Consider the following 20808-nt stretch of genomic DNA (forward strand, 5'->3'; position numbering starts at 1 on the left):
ATGGGCCAAGTGCTGGCAAATGGAGGAGGGTTAGTTTGGGATGTCTAGTCGACATGACAAGTTGGACTGAAGGGTCTGTTGTATGACTATGACTTCCTTAAACCGCTTGCTCCTCACCTTAACCTTAGCCCGAGAGCATCCTTCTCAATATCAACATCACACCAATTTTTGTGTCATCTACAAACTTATGATTGTACTTTCTACATTCACATCCAAGTTGTTAATATACAGCACCGATCACTCTGGTACACGACTGATCACTAACTTCTCATGGGCCTCACAGCGCCAAGGACCTGGGTTCGATTCCAGTCTTGGCCAACTGTCTGTATGGAGTTTGTACATTCTCCCCGTGTCTGTGTGGGTTTCCTCCGGGTGCTCTGGTTTCCTCCCACAATCCAAAGATGTGCAGGTTATGTGAATTGGCCATGCTAAATTGTCCATAGTGTTCAGGGATGTGTTGGTCATGTACATTAGTCAGGGGTAAATGTAGGATAATAAGGTAGGGGAATGGGTCTGGGTGAGTTATTCTTTGGAGGGTCAGTCTGGGCTTATTGGGCCGAAGGGCCTGTTTCCACACTGCAGAGATTCTATAATTACCCTCCACCATCACCCTCTCCCTCCTATTTTTTAAACCAATTTTGGAACCAGTTTGCCAACAATGCCTTGGATTCCATGGGCTCTTACCTTTTGGATCAACTTTTCATTTGAGACCTTGTCAAAAACTTTACTGAAGTCCATGCAAATCACATGAACTGCACTCATCAATATATTTAGTTGCCTTTTCAAAAAAAACTTAATTAAATTAAGCGGATAGATTCTGTCTCTAACAAATCTAGGATGGTGCTAACCTTGATCAATCCCTGCTCGTGTTGATGAATCCTGCCCCTTAGAATGTTTTCCAATAAATCCTCTACCATCAATGTTAGACCATCTAATCTGTAATTACCTGGCCATTCCCTGCTGCCCTTCTTGAATGAGCTATCATCCAGTCATCTGGCTCTTCACCTGTGGCCAGGACAGTATTAAATATCTCTGCCAGAGCCCCATCAGTCGTCTTGCTTGCTTCCCTTAGCAGCCTGGGATGCATCTCATCAGGCCTTGGGGATTAAAGCACCTTTATGTCCACTGAAATATCTAATACTGCCTCCTCATTAATCTTAATGCATTCTGGAACTACATCATCCCAACTGAAGTTATCGACTACAGTAATCATGGGCCTAGATAGAAACTGCGCATCCCCAAACTCAAAGCAAAACTGAAAATATCAGAAGTAGTGCCAGATAATCATGGTGCTTCAACCGAACTTTGAACCTCCAGCTTCAGATCACAACCAAAATGTGTCCTGGGGGCAGAAGGACACAAACAAGTAAAGCTGGCAAATGTGACATACTTGTAACCTTCAAATGGAAGACCTGTACAACTAGAACATTAATTTCCCAGTATTACTGTTGTTTTTTTCTGTATTTTTTTATCTGGCCTGTGGGGATGTGGAATTTGAGCACGTTAGAGTCTCTGGAGTTTGACTGCATTGTTACCAACACTGGTTCACTGTATTCTTGGACACATGACCCCCAACTCATCCATTTCCCTAACTCCTGTATCAGTTGAAAACATTCTCTATTATTCCATTTGATGATTCATGGCTGACAATCAAACAACCTTTTCTCCGGTTTTTATTCAATTTATAACCAACTTTTAGTTTGAATCTTCAATGAAGGGACAGCAGCCTTCCTTGGGATTGCACATCTTGTTAGTTCGTGAACCGATGATCTTGTTTCAAGAGTGAGAGCGATCTCTGATTGACAGCTAGGAGACTGAAGTGGTTTTCAAACTGTCTCAGAGTGGCACACATACATTGCACAGACTGGCACAAGCCGATTGAAGGTGCTTAACTCTATGACACTGACCTCAAGGCACAGCCTGACCATTGTCTGTGAAGCGTTAGGCATAGTAGCATATGATGGCTCCCTTCCAGATTCAACACTGAGATTGGGTGTTCAAATATCAGTTGAGTATTCACTTTGATCAAATGATTAAGCCATAACATCTAGGAAATGAATCAATGGCTAAGAATCCAAACATCTGTTCACATCTGGAAGCTTATTTCACACAATGTTTTCTTTTAGGTTGGTAAAGCTGGACAAGGAGACGAGAACAATGAAGAGGTGAGCTTATTCTGATTTAAAGCTCCTTGGTTAACTGATTAGACAGGACACATCTGAAGGAACCTGTGACACTTTCCTGTTCCTCAGAGTTCTTTATGTCACTGCAGATTTGTCCTACTCTGCATCAAACTGAGTAGTGTCAGCAAGCAATTCCAAGTTACCAGGCATTCCCTAAATCTGCAATGCAAATCACTTCACTGTGACCTTTCCTGAGTTGTTTCTGTGTGACACAGTTACACTCATAGATTTCCAAATCAAGCTATCCTCAGTTTGATATCTCCAATCAATCTAGTTTAAACCCTTCCCAACAGCATTAGCAAATCTTCACGTGGGAAAGTCAGTCTTTTTAATTTCCTTTCTAATGCCCTGAAATCAGACTTCAGAACCTCATCCCTCTTCAGATCTATGTTATTGATACCCATATGGACCTTGCCTTCTGGATGATTTTTCCCCCCTCAGAAGGATATTGTGCAGCTGCTCTCTGAATTTCTCGACCCTGGTACCAAGGAGGTAATACAGCATCCTGGAGTCACGTTCCCTGCCATAAAACTGTCTAGCTGATTCCCTTACAAGGAATCCCCTATCACTATTGCTTTCACTCTGCTTCCTAACTTGTTCCCTGTCCACAGCATAGAGACACCAGTAATACCACAGATTTGGCTCTGAATATAACTGCATTCCTACCTTCAGTAGCATCCAAAATAGAAATATGATTTGGAAGTAAGATAGTTAAAAATCACACAACACCAGGTTATAGTCCAACAGGTTTAATTGGAAGCACTAGCTTTTGGAGCACTGCTCCTTCATCAGGTGGTTGTCTGATGAACCACCTGATGAAGGAGCGTCGCTCCGAAAGCTAGTGCTTCCAATTAAACCTGTTGGACTATAACCTGGTATTGTGTGATTTTTAACTTTGTACACCCCAGTCTAACACCGGCATCTCCAAATCAGAAGTAAGATAGACTCAGAGGACTCTAATATAGACTGTCAGGTTCTCTTATGCAGCTAGCAGTGCTTCTCTGCTTCTAACCTATGGTATGACCACTTCCTAGATGAGCTACCCACATAGTTGTCAATTGCATAGATGTACAGCAGTGACTCCAAATGCTCCAAGTTCAGAAACCTGGAGCTCAAACTTCTGAAACAAATGACATTTCCAACATACCGCAGAATGGGCATTCCATTTGGCCGAGCTGGCCTGCCATACTGTGACCTTAAAAAGTATTTATTACATTAGAACAAGTGTAATAGTTTACCAGTTACTTACCAATCAGACTCTTGCTCAGCTCTTAGTGCACAGACCTGACTTACTGCTAGCTGTCTGTCCCCTTTTGTGTAGTTTTTCAACTCCTGCTCCCTTGGAAGCTAACAAAGTTGGAAAAAGGAGAACCTCCCTCCCTTACTCACCAAACACTGAGGTTTTCATGCTGTTGCAGCTGCACTCCATACCCATTGCACTCTAGTGCCGCTTTATTTCTACCACTGAGATTTGGATGAGTGAGCTTTCTGGCAGAACTGGATGAGACCAGCTATTTAATTAACTAATCTCATCTCCTGTCCATCAGATCTTATTTAGTCATGTACCAGCTGAGAAAAATTTTAAAACTTAATAAAGTAAATTTAAGTTCAATGCAAGCAAGCAATACTAATTTTTATAAGAGATTAGCCCTTAAGATTCATTCCCTTACTCATCAAATTCTCATGCTTTTGTCTTGAATAGATTTTCTATTTGGTGTGTGCTGTGTGTTCAGTCACAGTCAATCACTGGTATGAACGAGGTGCTAATTTATGAGTTAGAATATAAATCATAATGTGGATTTTATTATTGTTCTGACAGCATGTAGAGTTTTTATTAGTTTGTTCAAAACAGTGGCATCACGTAACTTTATTCTCATCATAAGTTCCCTGCATCCCATACAATGTCCACTATAAAGATAAAAGTTACTGGTCACTGGAGACTGATGCTGATTTTAGAATCTGGAACATGAGGAATAGCCTCCAGCTCAGGTTTCCTTGGAAGTACACCTGGAATTGATATTGTGCCTTTTTAAAAAATTCCTTCATCGCTAGCCCGGCCAGTATGTATTGCCCATCCCTAATTGTCCAGAGGGATATTAAAAGTCAACCTCATTGCCATGGGTCTGGAGTCACATGTTGACAAGACAAGATAAGGACAGCAGTTCCCTTCCTAAACAACATCGGTGAACCAGACGGCTATTTCCCCAACAGTCAATAATATTTCATGATCATCTTAATTCTGGATTTTTTATTGAATTCAATTTCCACTGTGGCAGGATATGGACGTGTCCCCGGAACATTACCCGGATCTCTGGATTAATAGTGTAACGATAGTATCACTAGGTTATCACCTCCCCGTCACTTTCAAAGAGGGGAGAGCTGGTATGTGAAGCTAAGATTTAGTTTATCAATGGCCTGAGCAATTAATCTGTTAATATCACTGACTTGTTGTATTTCTCTCACAGTGTAAGTCCTGCATCCAAAGGGAACCTGGCCAGAATGTGAGTATTACATGGGAGATTTCCTTGATTGCTGAGAATAATTCCTTTACTATATCTTTACTTTCTTTTAGATTTTCTTGAATCCTAAGGTATCTGGTTTTGGATTCACTGTCACAAGAGCAGTGAGATTGAATTACTCGGAGAACAAGCTGGGAACATTTGATCATGGAGTACATTCACCAGATGTTATTTTGGCACACAGCATTTCACTTGTGTAGACACAAAATGTATTCAGTGTTAACCAATTTCCAGAGGTGAGATTCTGCTGCTAATCTACACTGTAGCATAGTCATCACTATAGTGGCCATCATTGTTTTTAATCATCCCTGTTGATTAACATGAGAATGTCACCACATCTGTTTAAAGACCCATAGGAAACCTGTCCTGTGGTCTATGACTTGCTCTGTCTCCCTGCCTGTAGATCACTACAGGAGTGTAGAAAACAACCAGAGGTCCCAGAAGACTATCATACTATTTGGAGAGATGATAGATGACCTTTACCTAACTCGATATCTTTGCCCCATTGTCTTGAACATATTTGGATAACAAAAAATAATCATTCTCAGAATTGAATGTTACCATTGATCTAGGCTCAGTCTCTAGAAGAGTCTTTCTAATTTCAGTCACCCTAAGGTAGTCATTGTCTAATTTTTAGACTGTGCTCCATAGATATGGACTAACCAACCAGAGGGAGTAGTTCCTATCTATCTGTTCCCAATGATGTTTGGAATATTAAGCCCTTAAGCATCAAAATTCCAGGGGATGTAACCCAAGTTTGTGTCGTCCCTCTTGATAGTTGAGCCATTGATGCAAAAGAATAATTCTGCTAAATTCACCCCCAATCCCGCTTTCACAATATATCCTTATAGCCAAGGTGTAGTGCAGAGAACTGTTTACTGTACTCCAAATGTAGTTTAATCAAGACATGAATTCTATCCTTTATCTTTGTTATGACACGGAGGTGAACCCCTCTGTTAATTAATCCAAACCCCTGGAGAAGCTCACCTCACCTCATAATCTGTTAGAATATAAGTGACAGAGAACTTCAAAATTTCATTATTTACAGAAAATAATATCAATTTATTTTTTTAACTCTAAAAATGAACATTAAACAACTATTCACAATTCTAAGCCCCCCATTCTCTTCAGTGCTTATTATCTGCCTCCAACTTGTTTCAATAAGACACCTATTAAAATTACATCAAGTTACTCTCAACACCACACTCTTCCAGCTGCTCAATTCCTGGGTTTGTCTTCTTCCTTTTTACTGTGAATATGTTTCATGTGAAAAGGTACCTTTGATAGAGAGTGTTTCCAAATTTCTTGGATCTGTCTCAGTGGTAGTTGCTCTCTCCAATTTTCAAAATGCCCACATTTTTATACACCCAACATTGGACTGTCTCATTGGTTCGATGTTGGCAAGACAATAAATTCAAATCCGATTGGGTTTTCGAATTCTGGGGCATCATTTAAAATGATTGGTTAAATTTGGATTGTTGTCAAAACAGCAACCGAAACTCCGGTATCTATTTCACAGCCAAATGTTACATGTTTTCAATTTTACAATACATTCTGAGACTGCCTTCTAGTCATATACACAGGTGCTTGTAAGTTCTCAGTTCAGAACAGCATTCACTCTTAAAGGTACAGTACACACCTTCAAATTATAACACCTCACATCTTAAGAAAAAAATGAGCTATCATAATGAAAAGATGGCTTCTTTTTTTTCAATTCTTAATCCCATTGCAACGAAATATATAAGTCATTAAGTTATACTTTTCATATTAATTTCTGCACACATCTATATAACATTGAAGCCTGTGCAATCTTGTCTCCACTATCTTTCAATCCGCAATAACGCTTCTGCTGTCACATCTTTGCGACCCACAACATGAACAATTTGTAAATTAAAAGTCTGTAACATAAGATTGTCTCATATTTTGTCTTTAAATCTTTCCAAGAATATAAGTGGATTGAGGTCCGTGTACACAACTGTCTCCGACTCATTGTTTATTACATAAACATTAAAATGTCATAAGACAGTATCAAACTTAATAATTTATTTTCGATGGTAGAGTATTTTCTCTAGTGGTTGTTGAGTTTCTTTGAAAAGTAGCCAACTGGCCGTTCAATTCCATCATCAACTTCCTGTAGCAGTACAGGTCCAACTCCTATATCACGAGCATCAATTGCAACTTTGAAGGGTTTCAGAAAATTTGGTGGAGCTAAAGCTAGTCTGGTGGTTGGTTAACATTACTTTTAAATTCTGAAATGCCTCCTGCCATTGTTCTGTCCACCGAAAATTTGTGTTCTTCTTTCGGAAATCTGTTTGTGTCACCACGTTGCTGAAGTTTGGAATCTGCTTAGTCCCAAAAATTGAAGCACCTCTTCCTTTGAGGGTGGTTGCACAAATTCCTCGATGGTCTTCATCTTGGCTTTCCTTAGGGTCAACCTTCCATGGCCGATGTTATGTCCCAAGAACGTCACCTCTGCCTTCGCGAATTCTGTTTTCTTTAAGTTTATTACCAGTTTTGATTCTCGTAATCATTCAAAGAGCTCTGCCAACTGTATCATGTGATCATTCCATGAATGGCTAAAGATCACTACATCATCCAGATAAACTGCACAGTTTGTTAATCCAGCCGCAATGTTGTTCATGAGTCTTTGGAATGTGGCTCATGTGTTCTTCATTCCAAAATGCATCATTTTGAATTGGTGTAGCCCATTTGGGGTTACAAGTGCAGAAACTTCTTTTGCTTTCTCTGATAAAGGTATCTGCCAATAACCATGCATTAAGTTTAACTTTGTGATGTAAGTGGCTTGTTCAAGTTTCTCTATATAGTCCTCCAGTCTTGGAATTGGATAGGAGTCTGATTTTGTTACAGCATTGACCTTCCAATAGTCAAAACAAAATCGATGAGGCCCGTCAGGTTTGGGAACTAACATTAGCGGCGAGCTCCATTCACTCTGACTCTGTTCGATGATATCTTCATTGACCATCGCATCCACTTCCTTCTGGATCTTGTACCTTTTGAGAGGATTAAGTCTGTAAGGGTATTGTTTTATCCCTACTTGCACCTCATGCACAATAGCATTAGTCCTCCCCATCTTGTTGCTGCATATGTCCTCAGACTGCTGCAACAAACCTTACAACTGGGTTCTTTGCCCCGAGACAGATACTTCACTAACCGATCCCAGCCCTCAAAGACTTCCTCATTATTTAACGTATTTTGAGATATATCAAACTCCATGACATCTGGATTTGATTCCTCACTCTGCGGGGCAGTAAATAACACCTGTTTCTTCAGTTCCTTGTCTCTATTATAGTTAGGTATCAACATATTCACATGACATAACCGATAGTTTTGTTCTATTCAGCATCTTTACCAGATAGTTTACCTGACAAAGTTTTCTCAATTTGATAGGGACCACTAAACCTGGCTTTGAAGGGATTTCCTGGTAATAGTACGAATACAGGAAAATGTCCGAATTTGAGAGTTTTTATCTGCCACCTGCTACATTCTTTGCTGTGCCCTCTTCAGGTGCTTTTAGCTAACTCATCTACCTGACTTAATCTCTCACTCACCTCAGATACATAGTGCAAGTGTGAGACCTCTGACGTCAGTCCTATCAATTTTTCTTTAGTTAATTTCAAAGGCCCTGTCACTTCATGCCCGAATATTAACTCGAAGGCAGTAAACTGAGTATATTTGTTTGTGGCATCCCTATTGGCAAACAATATGAATGGAATACCTTTATCCCAATCATTCAGATAATCCTGACAGTACATTCTTAACCTAGTCTTTAGAATCTGATGCCACCTTTCCAAAGCTCCCTGGGATTCAGGATGATATGCACTTGAGTTAAAGTACTGTATGCCTAAGCTTTCCATGACTTCCTTAGACAGCCTAGCAGTAAAATTTGACCCTTGGTCTGACTAACTCTCTCTGGGGAACCCATATGCGTGAAGAAAGTTACTAACTCCCCAACCACCCTTTTTGCCTTAATACCCTATAATGGAATTGCCTCCAGAAGTCTGGTAGACACATCCATTATGGTTAGCAAGTATTCGTTCCCACTTTTAGTTTTTGGGAGGGGACCTGGACAATCAATTATAACCCATGTGAAAGGTTCTTCGAATGCAGAAATTGGCAACAAACATGTTGGTTTTATTACCATCCATGGCTTACCTACCATTTGGCACGTATGACATGTACGGCAAAATTTAACCATCTCCTTGTGCATTCCAAGCCAATAGAAATGTTTTTGTGAGTCTTCCTCACCCCTCAATGACCTCTTCCCAGTAATTCATGTGCTACCCGTAACATTTCCTGTCTGTTTGCCACCAGCAACACAATCTGGTGCACTTCGTCCCATTTCTCCTCTGCACTAACCTGCTGTGGTCTCTATTTTCATCTTAGGATTCTTTCTTTAAGATAATAACCCTCAGGAATACATTTGGATTCCTTCCCTGAGTATGTATCAATTTATATATCTTTTATTGTCTTGTCTTTCTGTTGTAAGCCCATTAGCCTTTCAGAACTAAACACTTCTGCTTGATCCTCTTCCTGTTCAGGGTTTTCCTGCACCATTACATCAAAAAGGGTGTCCTCTAGCTGAGCCTCAATTCCTTCATCTTTCTCTTTAGTTTTTGCTTCATGCTGTGACTAATGATAGTGCGATCTTGTTACTACACAGTCTAGAAAAATCCCAGGGTATTTTTCTTTTAACTCCTCAGTTCCCTGGTCTTCCTTTGACTTCTCCACAACAAGGATGTCACTCCCACCTTGGATCCTGCTAAATCATTCCCAAGAACAAACCGTATTCCTGGAAATGACACTCTGTCAATCACTCCCACTGTCACTTCCCCAGTCTTGATTTGGCTGTCCAACCTGATCTTACACAGGGGACCACTAAATTTCTGTCCATCTATTCCACAAATTACCACTCTCTCAGGTATCTTGTCAGAAAGAGTGCAAATACATTCATCTCTTTCTATTAGAGACTGATTAGCTCCCATATCTCTCAAAATTGTAACTTCTCTCCTGTACTTCCTAAGTAAACTTTATTCACAGAGGTGAAGTCTTTATAGAAATTGGGCACTAACTCAGTATCCAGCCCCTGCCTAGCCTGTGCACTCTACTGTAGCTCCTTGACCTTTCTTTACTAATTTCACTAATCCTATTGGCTTAGCCTCTTTTACCACATCTTTACCCACAGTGCCTTTCTTCAACAACCAGCCTTGCAATTTTATGTGTCCCACCTTCTGGCAGTGAATACACCTGTTTCAAGTGTCCTTCTTAAACCAATCAGTACCGTCATTTTATGTGTCTCACTCCATTACAGTGGAAACACCTGAGATCTTTCAGCTCCTTTCCACCCTCTAGGGCTTTTTCACCTGTGATAAACTATTCCCAATGTGATCTACTCTTTGTTTTGTGGTGAAGAATCTTCCTTTCTCCCAGTTTCTATCCCTCACGAGATGAAATTCTTGCCGGAAGCTAAGTTTCACCTTTTGCACCAATGCGTATTCACCTGCCATCTCTGCTGCTCTTCTCACTTCTTGAACTTCCTCTTCATCCACATTAATTCTTATCATCTTTGGAATTGAGTTTTTAATTTATCCAGCAGAGTATTCGCTCTTCGCGCCTCATAGGTCTTATCTATTTTTAAGGCCTGCTCCCATCCACCAAAATTAATATATTTAATTCTTTCAAACTCAACCAGTCTGACCTGGTACCTTCTTTATGCTTCTGAACTGCTGTCTATATGCTTCAGGTACCAATTCATAAGCACTCAAAATAGTCTTTTTGACATCTGTACCATCTCTTAACCCCTCATCTGCCAGCACTGCAAATACCTCACTCGCTCTGACACCAGCTTAGTCTGAAATAGCATTACCCACAAGTCCTCTGGCCACTCCATCTGTCTACCCAAGTTTTCAAATGGAATAAAGAAGGCTTCAACATCTTTCTCATCTTTCCTCCCACAATCCAAAGATGTGCAGGTCAGGTGAATTGGCCATGCTAAATTGCCCGTAGTGTTAGGTGAAGGGGTAAATGTAGGGGTATGGGTGGGTTGAGCTTCGGTCAGTCGGTGTGGACTTGTTGCGCCGAAGGGCCTGTTTCCACTCTAAGTAATCTAAAAATGTGGCAATGTTTAACATATTTGTATACATCAGTACCTTCTCTCTTCATCTCCATCCTGTTAACTTGACTTTCCTGACTAATTTGCAAGTTCTGAAGTTCAAATTCTCTCTCTCCTTTTGGTCAGCTGAGAACCTTCTTTCCCTTTCCCTTTCTTTTTCCTTTCTCTTTTTTTCTCACTTTCTCTTGCTTCTTTCCCTTTCCTTGTTTTCTAACTCCATTTGCCTCAATTACAATATAGGTTTTTCTAGCTCTATTGCACTTGTCTGTTTCTCTGATACAGCTAAATGCTAGACCAATTCCATTGCAATTTCAGTTTTCCTTTTGTCCCTGGTTAAACCCAATTCTAACCTATTTGCTAATTCGAAAAGTATGTTCTTCCTCTTTCGTTCTAAACTTTCTTGGCATTTTTGGGAAGCATCTTCAACCCCGAGAACTTATTTACCAATCTTAAGAGCCATTTCTCTCATTTCTAATTTAACCAACTACAAGTAACCAAAATTAAACAAATTTTCACACCTATGTTTTATTTAAAGGACACTAATTGACAAGTGTTTACATCTGTTGGGACCTATTGTACCCCAAATTGGTTAAGTTTTAATTAAAAATTAAAAACTGTTACGACACAGCCCCTCTGTTAGTTAAACCCAACACCCAGAAAAGCTCATCTCGCCTCGTGATCTGTTAAAATATGAGTGACAGAGCACTCCCAAATTCCACTATTTAAAGAAAATAATCAGTTTATATTTTTAACTCCACAAGTGAACATTAAACAACAACTCACAATTCTACGCTTCCCATTCTCTTAACTGCTTATTATCTGCCTCCAACTCTATAACAATATGCTGTTCCAATAAGATGCTTATTAAAATTACATCAAGTTAATTTCAAAACCACACTGCAGCTGTTGTACTCTGTGACTTCACTCTTCCAGCTGCTGAATTCCTGGGGTTGTCTTCTTTCTTTTTACCACGAGTATGTTTCATATGCAAAGGTACCTTTGATAGAGAGTGTTTCCTAATTGTCTTGATGACAGTTGCTCCCTTTAGCTTTTGCTTCTTGCTGTGATTTTTGATACTGGGATCTTGTTACTACATTGCAGTATACTTTTCCTTTAATTCCTCAGTTCCCTGGTCTTCCTTTAGCTTCTCCACAACAGGAGGTGTCACTCCCACCTTGGATCCTGCTGAATCATTCCCAAGAACAAACTGGATTCCTGGAACTGACACTCTGTCAATCACTGTTACTTCCCCAGTCTTGATTTGGCTGTCCAACCTGATCTTACACAGGGGACCGCTAAATTTCTGTCCATCTATTCCACAAATTACCACTCTCTCAGGTAACTTGTCAGAAAGAGTGCAAGTACATTCATCTCTTTCTATTGGAGACTGATTAGCTTCCATATCTCTCAAAATTATAACTTCTTTCCCTTCTCCCCCTGTTCTTCCTTAGTAAACTTTACCCACAGAGGTGAAGTCATTCTAGGGATCGGGAACTAACTCAATACCCAGCTCCTGCCTAGCCTGTGCATTCTCCTGCAGCTCGTCGACTTTTCTTGTAGTTTAATCAAGGCATGAATTCTATCCTTTATATTCTCGTCCTCTTCACCAGTGTTCCATTAGCATTTTTGGATATTTTCTGTATCTGTTCTTGATATTTCAATGATCTATCATAAGTGGATCTCCCTGCCATATTGCACCATGGTCTCCCCTTTTTTGTAGAAAATATAGAAAACTTGGTGCATAATTGAAATAATAATTTGGATCATTCCAAAACATTGTTATTAACTTCCTGGTGTTCTCATTGACCAGAAGCTGAACTAGACTAGCCTTATGAATCAGTGGCCACAAAAGATCATAAGATATAAGAGCAGAAATATGCCATTTGGCCCAACATGTCTGCCATTCATCAAATGTTTCTCATCTCCATTCTTCTACCTTCTCCTTGTAATTCTTGATCCCCTTACTAATCAAGAACCTATCTGTCTCTATCTTAGATACACTCAATGCCTTGGCCTCCACAACCCTCTGCAACAATGAGTTTGACAGATTCACCACTCTCTAGCTGAAGAAATTTCCCATTTTAACTCATAAGGGTTGTCCCTTCACTCAGAGGCTGTGCCCTCATCTCCTAATAGTGGAAACATTTTTTCTGTGTCCACTCTTAGTATTCTGTAAGTTTCAATCAAATCCTCCCTCATCCTTCTAACTATTGAGTACAGACCACAAGTCCTCAGCTGCATCTTCTACGACAAGCCCTTCGTTCCTGGGATTATTCCTCTAAAGCTCCTGTGGACACCCTTAATGCCATCACATTCTTCTTAGATGTGGGACCCATAACTGCTCCCACTGCTCCAAGTGTGGTCTGACTGGAATCTCATACAGCCTCAGCAGTACATTCCTGCTCTTCTTTTCTAGCCCTTTTGAAATGAATGCTAATATTGCATTTGCCTTCCTAACTGCCAACTGAATCGGCATGCTAACCTTAAGAGAATCCTGAACTCAGACTCCCAAGTCCATTCGTGCATCAGATTTTCCCGTTTAAAAAACAGTCCATGCCTCTATTCTTCCGACCAAAGTGCATAACCTCACACTTTGTCACATTGTATTTCATCTGCCACTTCTTTGCCCACTCTCCTAACCTGTCTAAACCTTTCTGCAGCCTCCCCACCTCCTCAATACTACCTAACCCTCCACCTATCTTCACATAATCTACAAATGTAACAATAATGCCCTCAGTTCCTTGTCTAACATGAACAATTGTGGTCCCAACACAGACACCTGTGGAACTTCACTTGTCACCAGCTGCCACCCTTTTATCCACTCCCTACCAGTCAGCCATTCCTCTATCCATGCCAGTATCTGGCCCAAGCACCATAGGCTGTTATCTTATTTTGCAGCCTTCTGTGCGGCACCTTGTCAAAAGCCTTCTGGAAATCCAAATAGATCACATCCACCGGCTCTCCCTGACCGAACTTGCCCATTATCTCCTCAAAGAATTCTATCAGATTTGTCAGACATGAACTCCTCTTGATGAAGCTGTGCTGACTCTGGCCTACTTTACCATGCATTTCCAAGTACTCCACAATCTCATCCCCAATAATGAATTCTAACATCTATAATTTCCTGTCTTTTTCCTTCCTCCATTCTTAAACAGAGAATTAGCTACTCTGCAGTCTTCTGTGACCTTCCCTGACTCCAGTGATTCCTGAAAGTTCACCACCAATGTCTCTACAATCTCCTGAGCTCTCTCCTCCAGAACTCTGAAGTGTAGTCCATCTTCTCTAGATGATTTATCCACCTTCAGACCTTTTCAGCTTATGCAGTACCTACTCCTTAGTGATGGCCACTACACTCACCTGTATCCCTGACTGTCCTGACTGCTATGTTACTGATGTTTTTCACCGTGAAAATTGATACAAAGCCCGTGTTCAGTTCTGCCCTTCTTTGTTCACCATTACTGCCTCTTCAGCAGTCCAGTCTTCACTCTTGCTTCTCTCTTACATTTTACACATTTTAAAAAACTCTTGAAATCTTCTTTTATATTACTAGCTATGTTATCCTCATATTTCATCTTCTCTTCCGTTATTGCTTTTTCGTTACTGGTTTTCAAAAATTTTCCAATCCTCTGTGGCTTCCGACTAATCTTTACTCGATTGTGTGCTTTTTCTTTTGCGTTGATGCTATCCCTGACTTTCCTTGTCAGCTTTGATTGATTCATTTTCACCTGCACCCCCCCCCCGCCCCAACCTCTAATTCTTCCTTGGGATCAGTTTCTGCTGTGCCTCCCAAATTACCCCCAGAAACATCTGCCATTGCTGCTCCATTGCCTTAACTTCTCGGCTTCTCTCTCAATCAACTCTGGCCAGCTTCTCCCTCTTGTCTTTGTGGTTACCTTTATTCAATTGTAATGCCATTATATCTGATTTCAGTTTTTTTCCTCACAAACTGCAAAGTGAATTCTATCATATTGTGGTCACTGCACCGAGAGGTTCCTTCACCTTAAGCTCTCATTAAGTTAGTCTCATTACACATCACCAAATCCAGAACGGCCTGTTCCCGACTGGGCTCCACCACAAACTGCTTCAAATACCTATCTCATAATTATTCCACAAATTTATTTTCTTGGGATTCACTATTAATCTGACTTTTCCAGTCCACCTGCACATTGAAGACTCCCATGCTTATGATAATAATGCCTTTTTGCATATCTTTTTTCATCTCCTGATTTATCTTCTGCCCTTATCTGGACTATTGCTGGAAGATCTGTGCATAATTTGCATCAGGGTCTTTTTTCTTGTGCAGTTCCTCAACTCTACCTACTTGTCTTCCAACTCTATATCACTTCATGCTTTGGATTTAATTTCATTTTGTAATAACCAGGTGACCTCTGCCTGTTCTTTCGATATGACATGTAACCTTGGATATTTAGTTCCCAGCCCTGAACCCCTTGCAGCTATACCTGTGATACCCACAACATGGTACCTGCCAATTTCAATCTGCCCTACAGACTCACTTATCTTGTTCTGTACGCTGCATGATTGCAAGTACAGCATCCTCAAGTCCTGCACTGATTGCGTGTTTCTCCTGGGTTGTGCCCTTACCTGCTGTGTATAAACGTAAATTCCTGACCCTTTCCATATTCTATGTATTATTACTTGTTCTGGAAACTTTAATAACCTCTGCTGAGTCCATCCAGTCCTTTATCTTTTTCCATAGCTTTCCATGCAACTGAACCTTGTCCCATTATTTAATTTAAAGCCCTATCCACAGCACTAGTTGTGCGTTTCACCAGGATTCTGGTCACAGTATGATTCAGGTGGAGTCCGTCCCATCGAAACAGCTTCCTTCTTCGCCAATAATGGTGTCAATATCCCATGAATTCAAACTGGTTTTTCCCACACTAATCTTTTTGCCACTTGTTTATCTTTTTAATCTTGTTAACCCTGTAGTAATTATCTCGTGGTTTAGATAGTAATCTGGAGATTATTATCACTTTGGTCTACTTTTTAATTTAGCCCCAAGCTGCTCCATAATTCCCTCAGAAGAATCCTTTTCCTCCTGCTACCTATCTCATTGATAGCTACGTGGCTCACGACAACTAAATCTTTCCCCTCCGACTCCAAGTTCCTCTGCAGCCCAGATGGGTTATCCTGAACCTGGGTAGTAGGCAGACAACACAGCCTTCAGGATTCTCGATCCTGGCCACAGAGAACAGTGTCTATTCCCCTAACTATATTATCCCCGATTACAACTACATTTCTCTTTTCACCTGCTCTTGAATGGCTCCCTGTACCATGGTGCTATGGTAAGTTTGTTTATCCTTCCTAAGTCTCCACGCTTATCCACACAAGGGGCAAGAATCTCAAACCTGTTAGACAACTCAAGGGCTGAGGAGCCTTCAGCACTAGCTCCTGAATCTCTCTATCTGTCTCTCTCGTAGTCACACCCTCCTGTCCCTGACCACTGACCAAGTTTGAGGTAGTTAATGTAAATAGGTGTGACTGTCTCCTGAAACAGAGCATTCAGGTAACTCTTCCTGACGTGTTGCAGTGTTCAAAACCCAGACTCTAGCTCATTAACTCTGAGCTGGAGTTCCACAAGCAACCAACACTTGCTTCAGATGCGGTCACAATGAACCATAATGGGGTCCACCAGCTCTGACATTGTGCAGGTACAGCACACCACCTGACCTTGCATCTCTATTTACTTAGTTCTTGGGCTTCAATTTATCCTCATTCTGGCAGGGTCTCACTCCAGATATGATCTTTCCTTCCTAAACCTGAGCAGGGGTCAGAGACTGGAAGATTTGTGGCAATTGGCTTAATGGCAGGAGACAGAAAGTGGTGGTGGTGGTGGAAGGTTGTTTTTCACACTGGAGGCCTATTACCGGTGGTCTTCCACAGGGTTCGGTTATGGGTCCTGCTTGATTTGGATGAGAATATAGAAAGTATGGTTAGTAAGTTTGCGGATGACACCAAAATTGGTGGCATAATAGACAGTGAAGGCATTAGCGAGTTTTGAGAAGGTTTGTAGCTCAGGTTGAGGTTCTGGATGTAGGTTTGCTCGCTGAGCTAGCAGGTTCATTTCTAGACGTTTCGTCACCCTACTAGGTAACATCTTCAGTGGGCCTCCGGGCGAAGCACTGCAGATGATTTCTGCTTTCTATTTATATGTTTGGGTTTCAGTGCCCAGAGGTGCACTGAAGATGTTACCTAGTATGGTGACGAAACATCTAGAAATGAACCTTCCAGCACAGCGAGCCAACCTACATATCGAACAGTGAAAGCATGATAAGGTGTCACACAAAAGGTTAATTCACAAAGTTGGATCATATGGGATTTGGGGTAATGTATTAGCTTGGATAGGGGACTGGCTGATGGACAGAAGATAGAGAGACGGGATAAATGTTTTTTATGCTGAATGGCAAGGTTTAACCAGTGGAGTGTCACAGGGTTTGGTCCTTGGACCCCAGCTCCCTTTATTTGAGGAAAGATGTAGTGACACTGGGGGCAGATCAAGTAGTTCACTATATTGATCCCAGAGATGTGGGGTTTGTCATATGAAGAGAGATTGAACAGTTGAGGCCAATGCTACCTGGAATTTAGAAGAATGAGGGGAAATCAAATTCTGGGATTCAACATGATAAAAAGTATGGATAAAATAGATGTGGAGTGGATGCATCCTCTTATAGGGCATTCTAGGATGAGGGGTCATAGTCTTAGAATAATGGGAAGCAAATTTAAAACAGCGTTGAGGACAAACTATTTCTCCCAAAGTGTTGGGAATGTGTGGAATTCAGTACCCAAAGTGCAGTGGATGCTGGGACAGTAAGTAAATTTAAGGATGAGTTAGACAGATTTTTAATCAGTAATGGGTTGAAGGGGAGATGGCAGGAGAATGGGGGTGAGGAGCTCATCAGCCATGATTGAATGGTGGAGAGGACTCGATGGGCTGAGTGGCCTAATTCTGCTCCTATATCTCATGAACTTCTGAATTTATCAAGATTTCTTTTGCAATTCTGCCTTTTTTTGTACTAAGTTGTCTCTTACCTCTTTGGTCATCAACAGATGCTTTTTTTTGCAATTGGAAATCTTTCCCATTATGAATATTAATACTCTGGATCGCTTGCCATTCTTGTTTCAACAGTGTTTTTCTGACGCATGAACAGATTTCCCCAGTTTAATGTGGACAGTTTCTGCCTTCTCACATTGAAGTCTTCTTTATCCAAACCTGATGGCTGTTTAGTGTTTCTCCAGTTCAAATTCTGTTTTGATCTTGATCATGTTATGATCACTATTAGTTAAATCTTCCCATAGTATTATGCTGTTAAAGGCTTATGGCTTAATGTTAACTCAGATATAGAATCCTGTCTTTGTTGGCTCAGGACATACTATTAGGAGAAAGTGAGGATTGCAAATGCTGGAGACCAGAGTTGAAAAGTGTGATGCTGCAAAAACACAGCAGGCCAGGCAGCATCCGAGGAGCAGGAGAATCAACGTTATGGGCATAAGTATACCCAAAACGTCAATTCTCCTGCTCCCAGGACATACTATTGCGGAGAACTACCCTGGATACATTCTGAAAATTCAATATCCTTTTGACATTTGTTAATTGATCTATTCCAATATTTTAAAAATTAAAATCCCCCATTTATACCACTCTGCTTTCTGTACATACTTACCTAGTCTCTGCATTTATACAATCTACCATTAACAAGTTCTAGCAGAGAAACAGTGCACAACTCCCACTATTTCCACTCCCCAATTCTTCCCATGAACTATCCATTGCCTTCTTACTTCGAGTAAAGTCCTCTTTTTCCTTTAAGTGATTTCATCCTTAATTATTAAAGTTGTTTACCCTGTCTACTACTTGTTCAATCTTTCCTGATCATCTTTTAACCATGCCTGCATCACGGCCAGTCTCCATTGTGTGAATTTGTGACTGTAGTGCCTTCCATTTGTTCCATGTATTTGTCTCAAAAAGCACCAATTTGGGCCAAGTACCTGAATCTGTGCTTCTGTATGAATGTTTGTTGTCATTTTCTTCTTTCTGTCTCGTGATTTAATTACTTTACAGTCTTTAGTCCTCCTTTTACTGTGATGCCTCAAGCACACTCACTCAAATACTGCTGTCATCACTTTCTTTTGATTTTATACTATTAGAGTCATAGAGATGTACAGCACGGAAACAGACCCTTCAGTCCAATCATCCATGCTGACTAGATATCCGAACCCAATCTAGAACCCACTTGCCAGCACTTGGCTCATATCCATTGAAACCCTTCCTATTCATATACCCATCCAGATGGCTTTTAAATGTTGTCATTGTACCAGCATCCACCACTTCCTTTGGCAGCTCATTCCATACATTACCACCCTCTACATGAAAAAGTTGCCCCTTAGGTCTCTTTTATATCTTTCCCCTCCCACCCTAAACCTATGCCCTCTCGTACTGGACTCCCCCACCCCAGGGATAAGATTTTGTCTATTTATCCAAACCATGTCCCTCATGATTTTATAAACCTCTATAAGGTCACCCCTCAGCCTCCGATGCTCCAGGGAAAACAGCCCCAGCCTATTCAACCTCTCCCAATAGCTCAAATCCTCCAACTCTGGCAACATCCTTGTAAATCTTTTCTGAACCCTTTCAGGTTTCACAATATCTTTCCGATAGGAAGGAGACCAGAATTGTACGCAATATTCCAAAAGTAGCTTAACCAATGTCCTATACAGCCGCAACACGACCTCCCAACTCCTGTACTCAGTACTCTGACCGATAAAAGAAATGATACCAAACTCCTTCTTCACTATCCTATCTGTGACTCCACTTTCAAGGAGCTATGGACCTGCACTCCAAGATCTCTTTGTTCAGCAACACTCCTGAGGACCTTACGATTAAGTGTATAAGTCCTGCTAAGATTTGCTTCTTTGTGATCACTCTATTTATTCTTTTCTAGAGATTCTGTTCCCAGCCCAGTTTGAATGGATTCCATCTGACTGACTCTGCTCCCTCCTGCCCCTGTACTGGTGCTCATGTTAACTGACAAGGAATGCTTCTCTGCCTTGCCATCCCTTCAGCCATGCATTCACTTCTCTGATCATCCTGGCCTTAGACTAATTTGTACATGGTTCAGGTAATATTCTAGCATTTACAACCCCTTTAGTATAGCTTCCAGTTCCTGACAATTCCTGGACAGGACTATTTGTCTACTGGTCCCGGCATGGATCACATTGACTCATTCCCCTCCTTCTCCGATATCCTTTTAGAATTTGCCTTGCTCTTCATTGCGTAAGCAAATCGAAACTCTTAACCTCGCTTACAAGGACTGGTATTTTCCCATCAGCTATTGAATCCTCTCCACTACCATGTTACTCCTTATCCAACTCAACCCCTATTTTGGGCACCCTCTAGCTCCAAGGTCCCACGATCCACAATCCTAGCTGTTTTTCTGACAGGCATTATCCTAGAATAGGATTCATTAAGTTGATACCAGGTATGGAGGGACTGTCATATGAGTAGGTTAGGCCTATACTCATTGAACTGTAGAAGAATGAAAGGTGGCCGCATTGAAATATCCAAAATTCTTATGGTGCTTGACAGGACAGATGTGAAAAAATATTTACCATTTATGGGAGAGTCTAGGACCGGAGGGCATAATCTCAGAGTAAAGACAGAGATGAGGAGGAATTTCTTCTCTCAGAGGGTACTGAATTTGTGGATTTCTTTACTGCATAGGGCTGTTGAGGCTAGATCATTAGTATATTCAAGTCTGAGGTTGCAATTTTTTTTAATCAGTAAGGGAATCAAGAGTTATGGGGAAGAGGCAGGAAAGTGGAGTTGAGGATTATCAGATTATTCTTCATCCCTGTCTTATGGTTTTATCCTCACAGATAGAAAGTATTTGGAGTGGGGTCAGTCTGCAATTTCTGTAAATTGCTGGTGTTTCCCTGCAAAATACTCAGCAAGGGCATTGGG

The 20808-nt window shown here is 41.0% G+C and overlaps 1 protein-coding gene across 2 annotated transcripts in view; it reads left to right on the forward strand.

Moving 5' to 3' along the window:
* col16a1 (collagen, type XVI, alpha 1) overlaps window positions 1-20808 on the forward strand; it is a 367062-nt gene that overhangs the window by 127154 nt on the left and 219100 nt on the right. For both annotated transcript variants that reach the window (XM_072548617.1, XM_072548616.1), the window contains exons 9-10: window positions 2127-2165; window positions 4649-4684. In XM_072548617.1, coding sequence (XP_072404718.1) covers window positions 2127-2165; window positions 4649-4684 — 75 coding nt within the window. The remainder of the gene's footprint in view (window positions 1-2126; window positions 2166-4648; window positions 4685-20808) is intronic.

The sequence above is a fragment of the Chiloscyllium punctatum genome, chromosome 27, assembly GCF_047496795.1.
Source record: "Chiloscyllium punctatum isolate Juve2018m chromosome 27, sChiPun1.3, whole genome shotgun sequence".
Taxonomy (NCBI): Eukaryota; Metazoa; Chordata; class Chondrichthyes; order Orectolobiformes; family Hemiscylliidae; genus Chiloscyllium; species Chiloscyllium punctatum.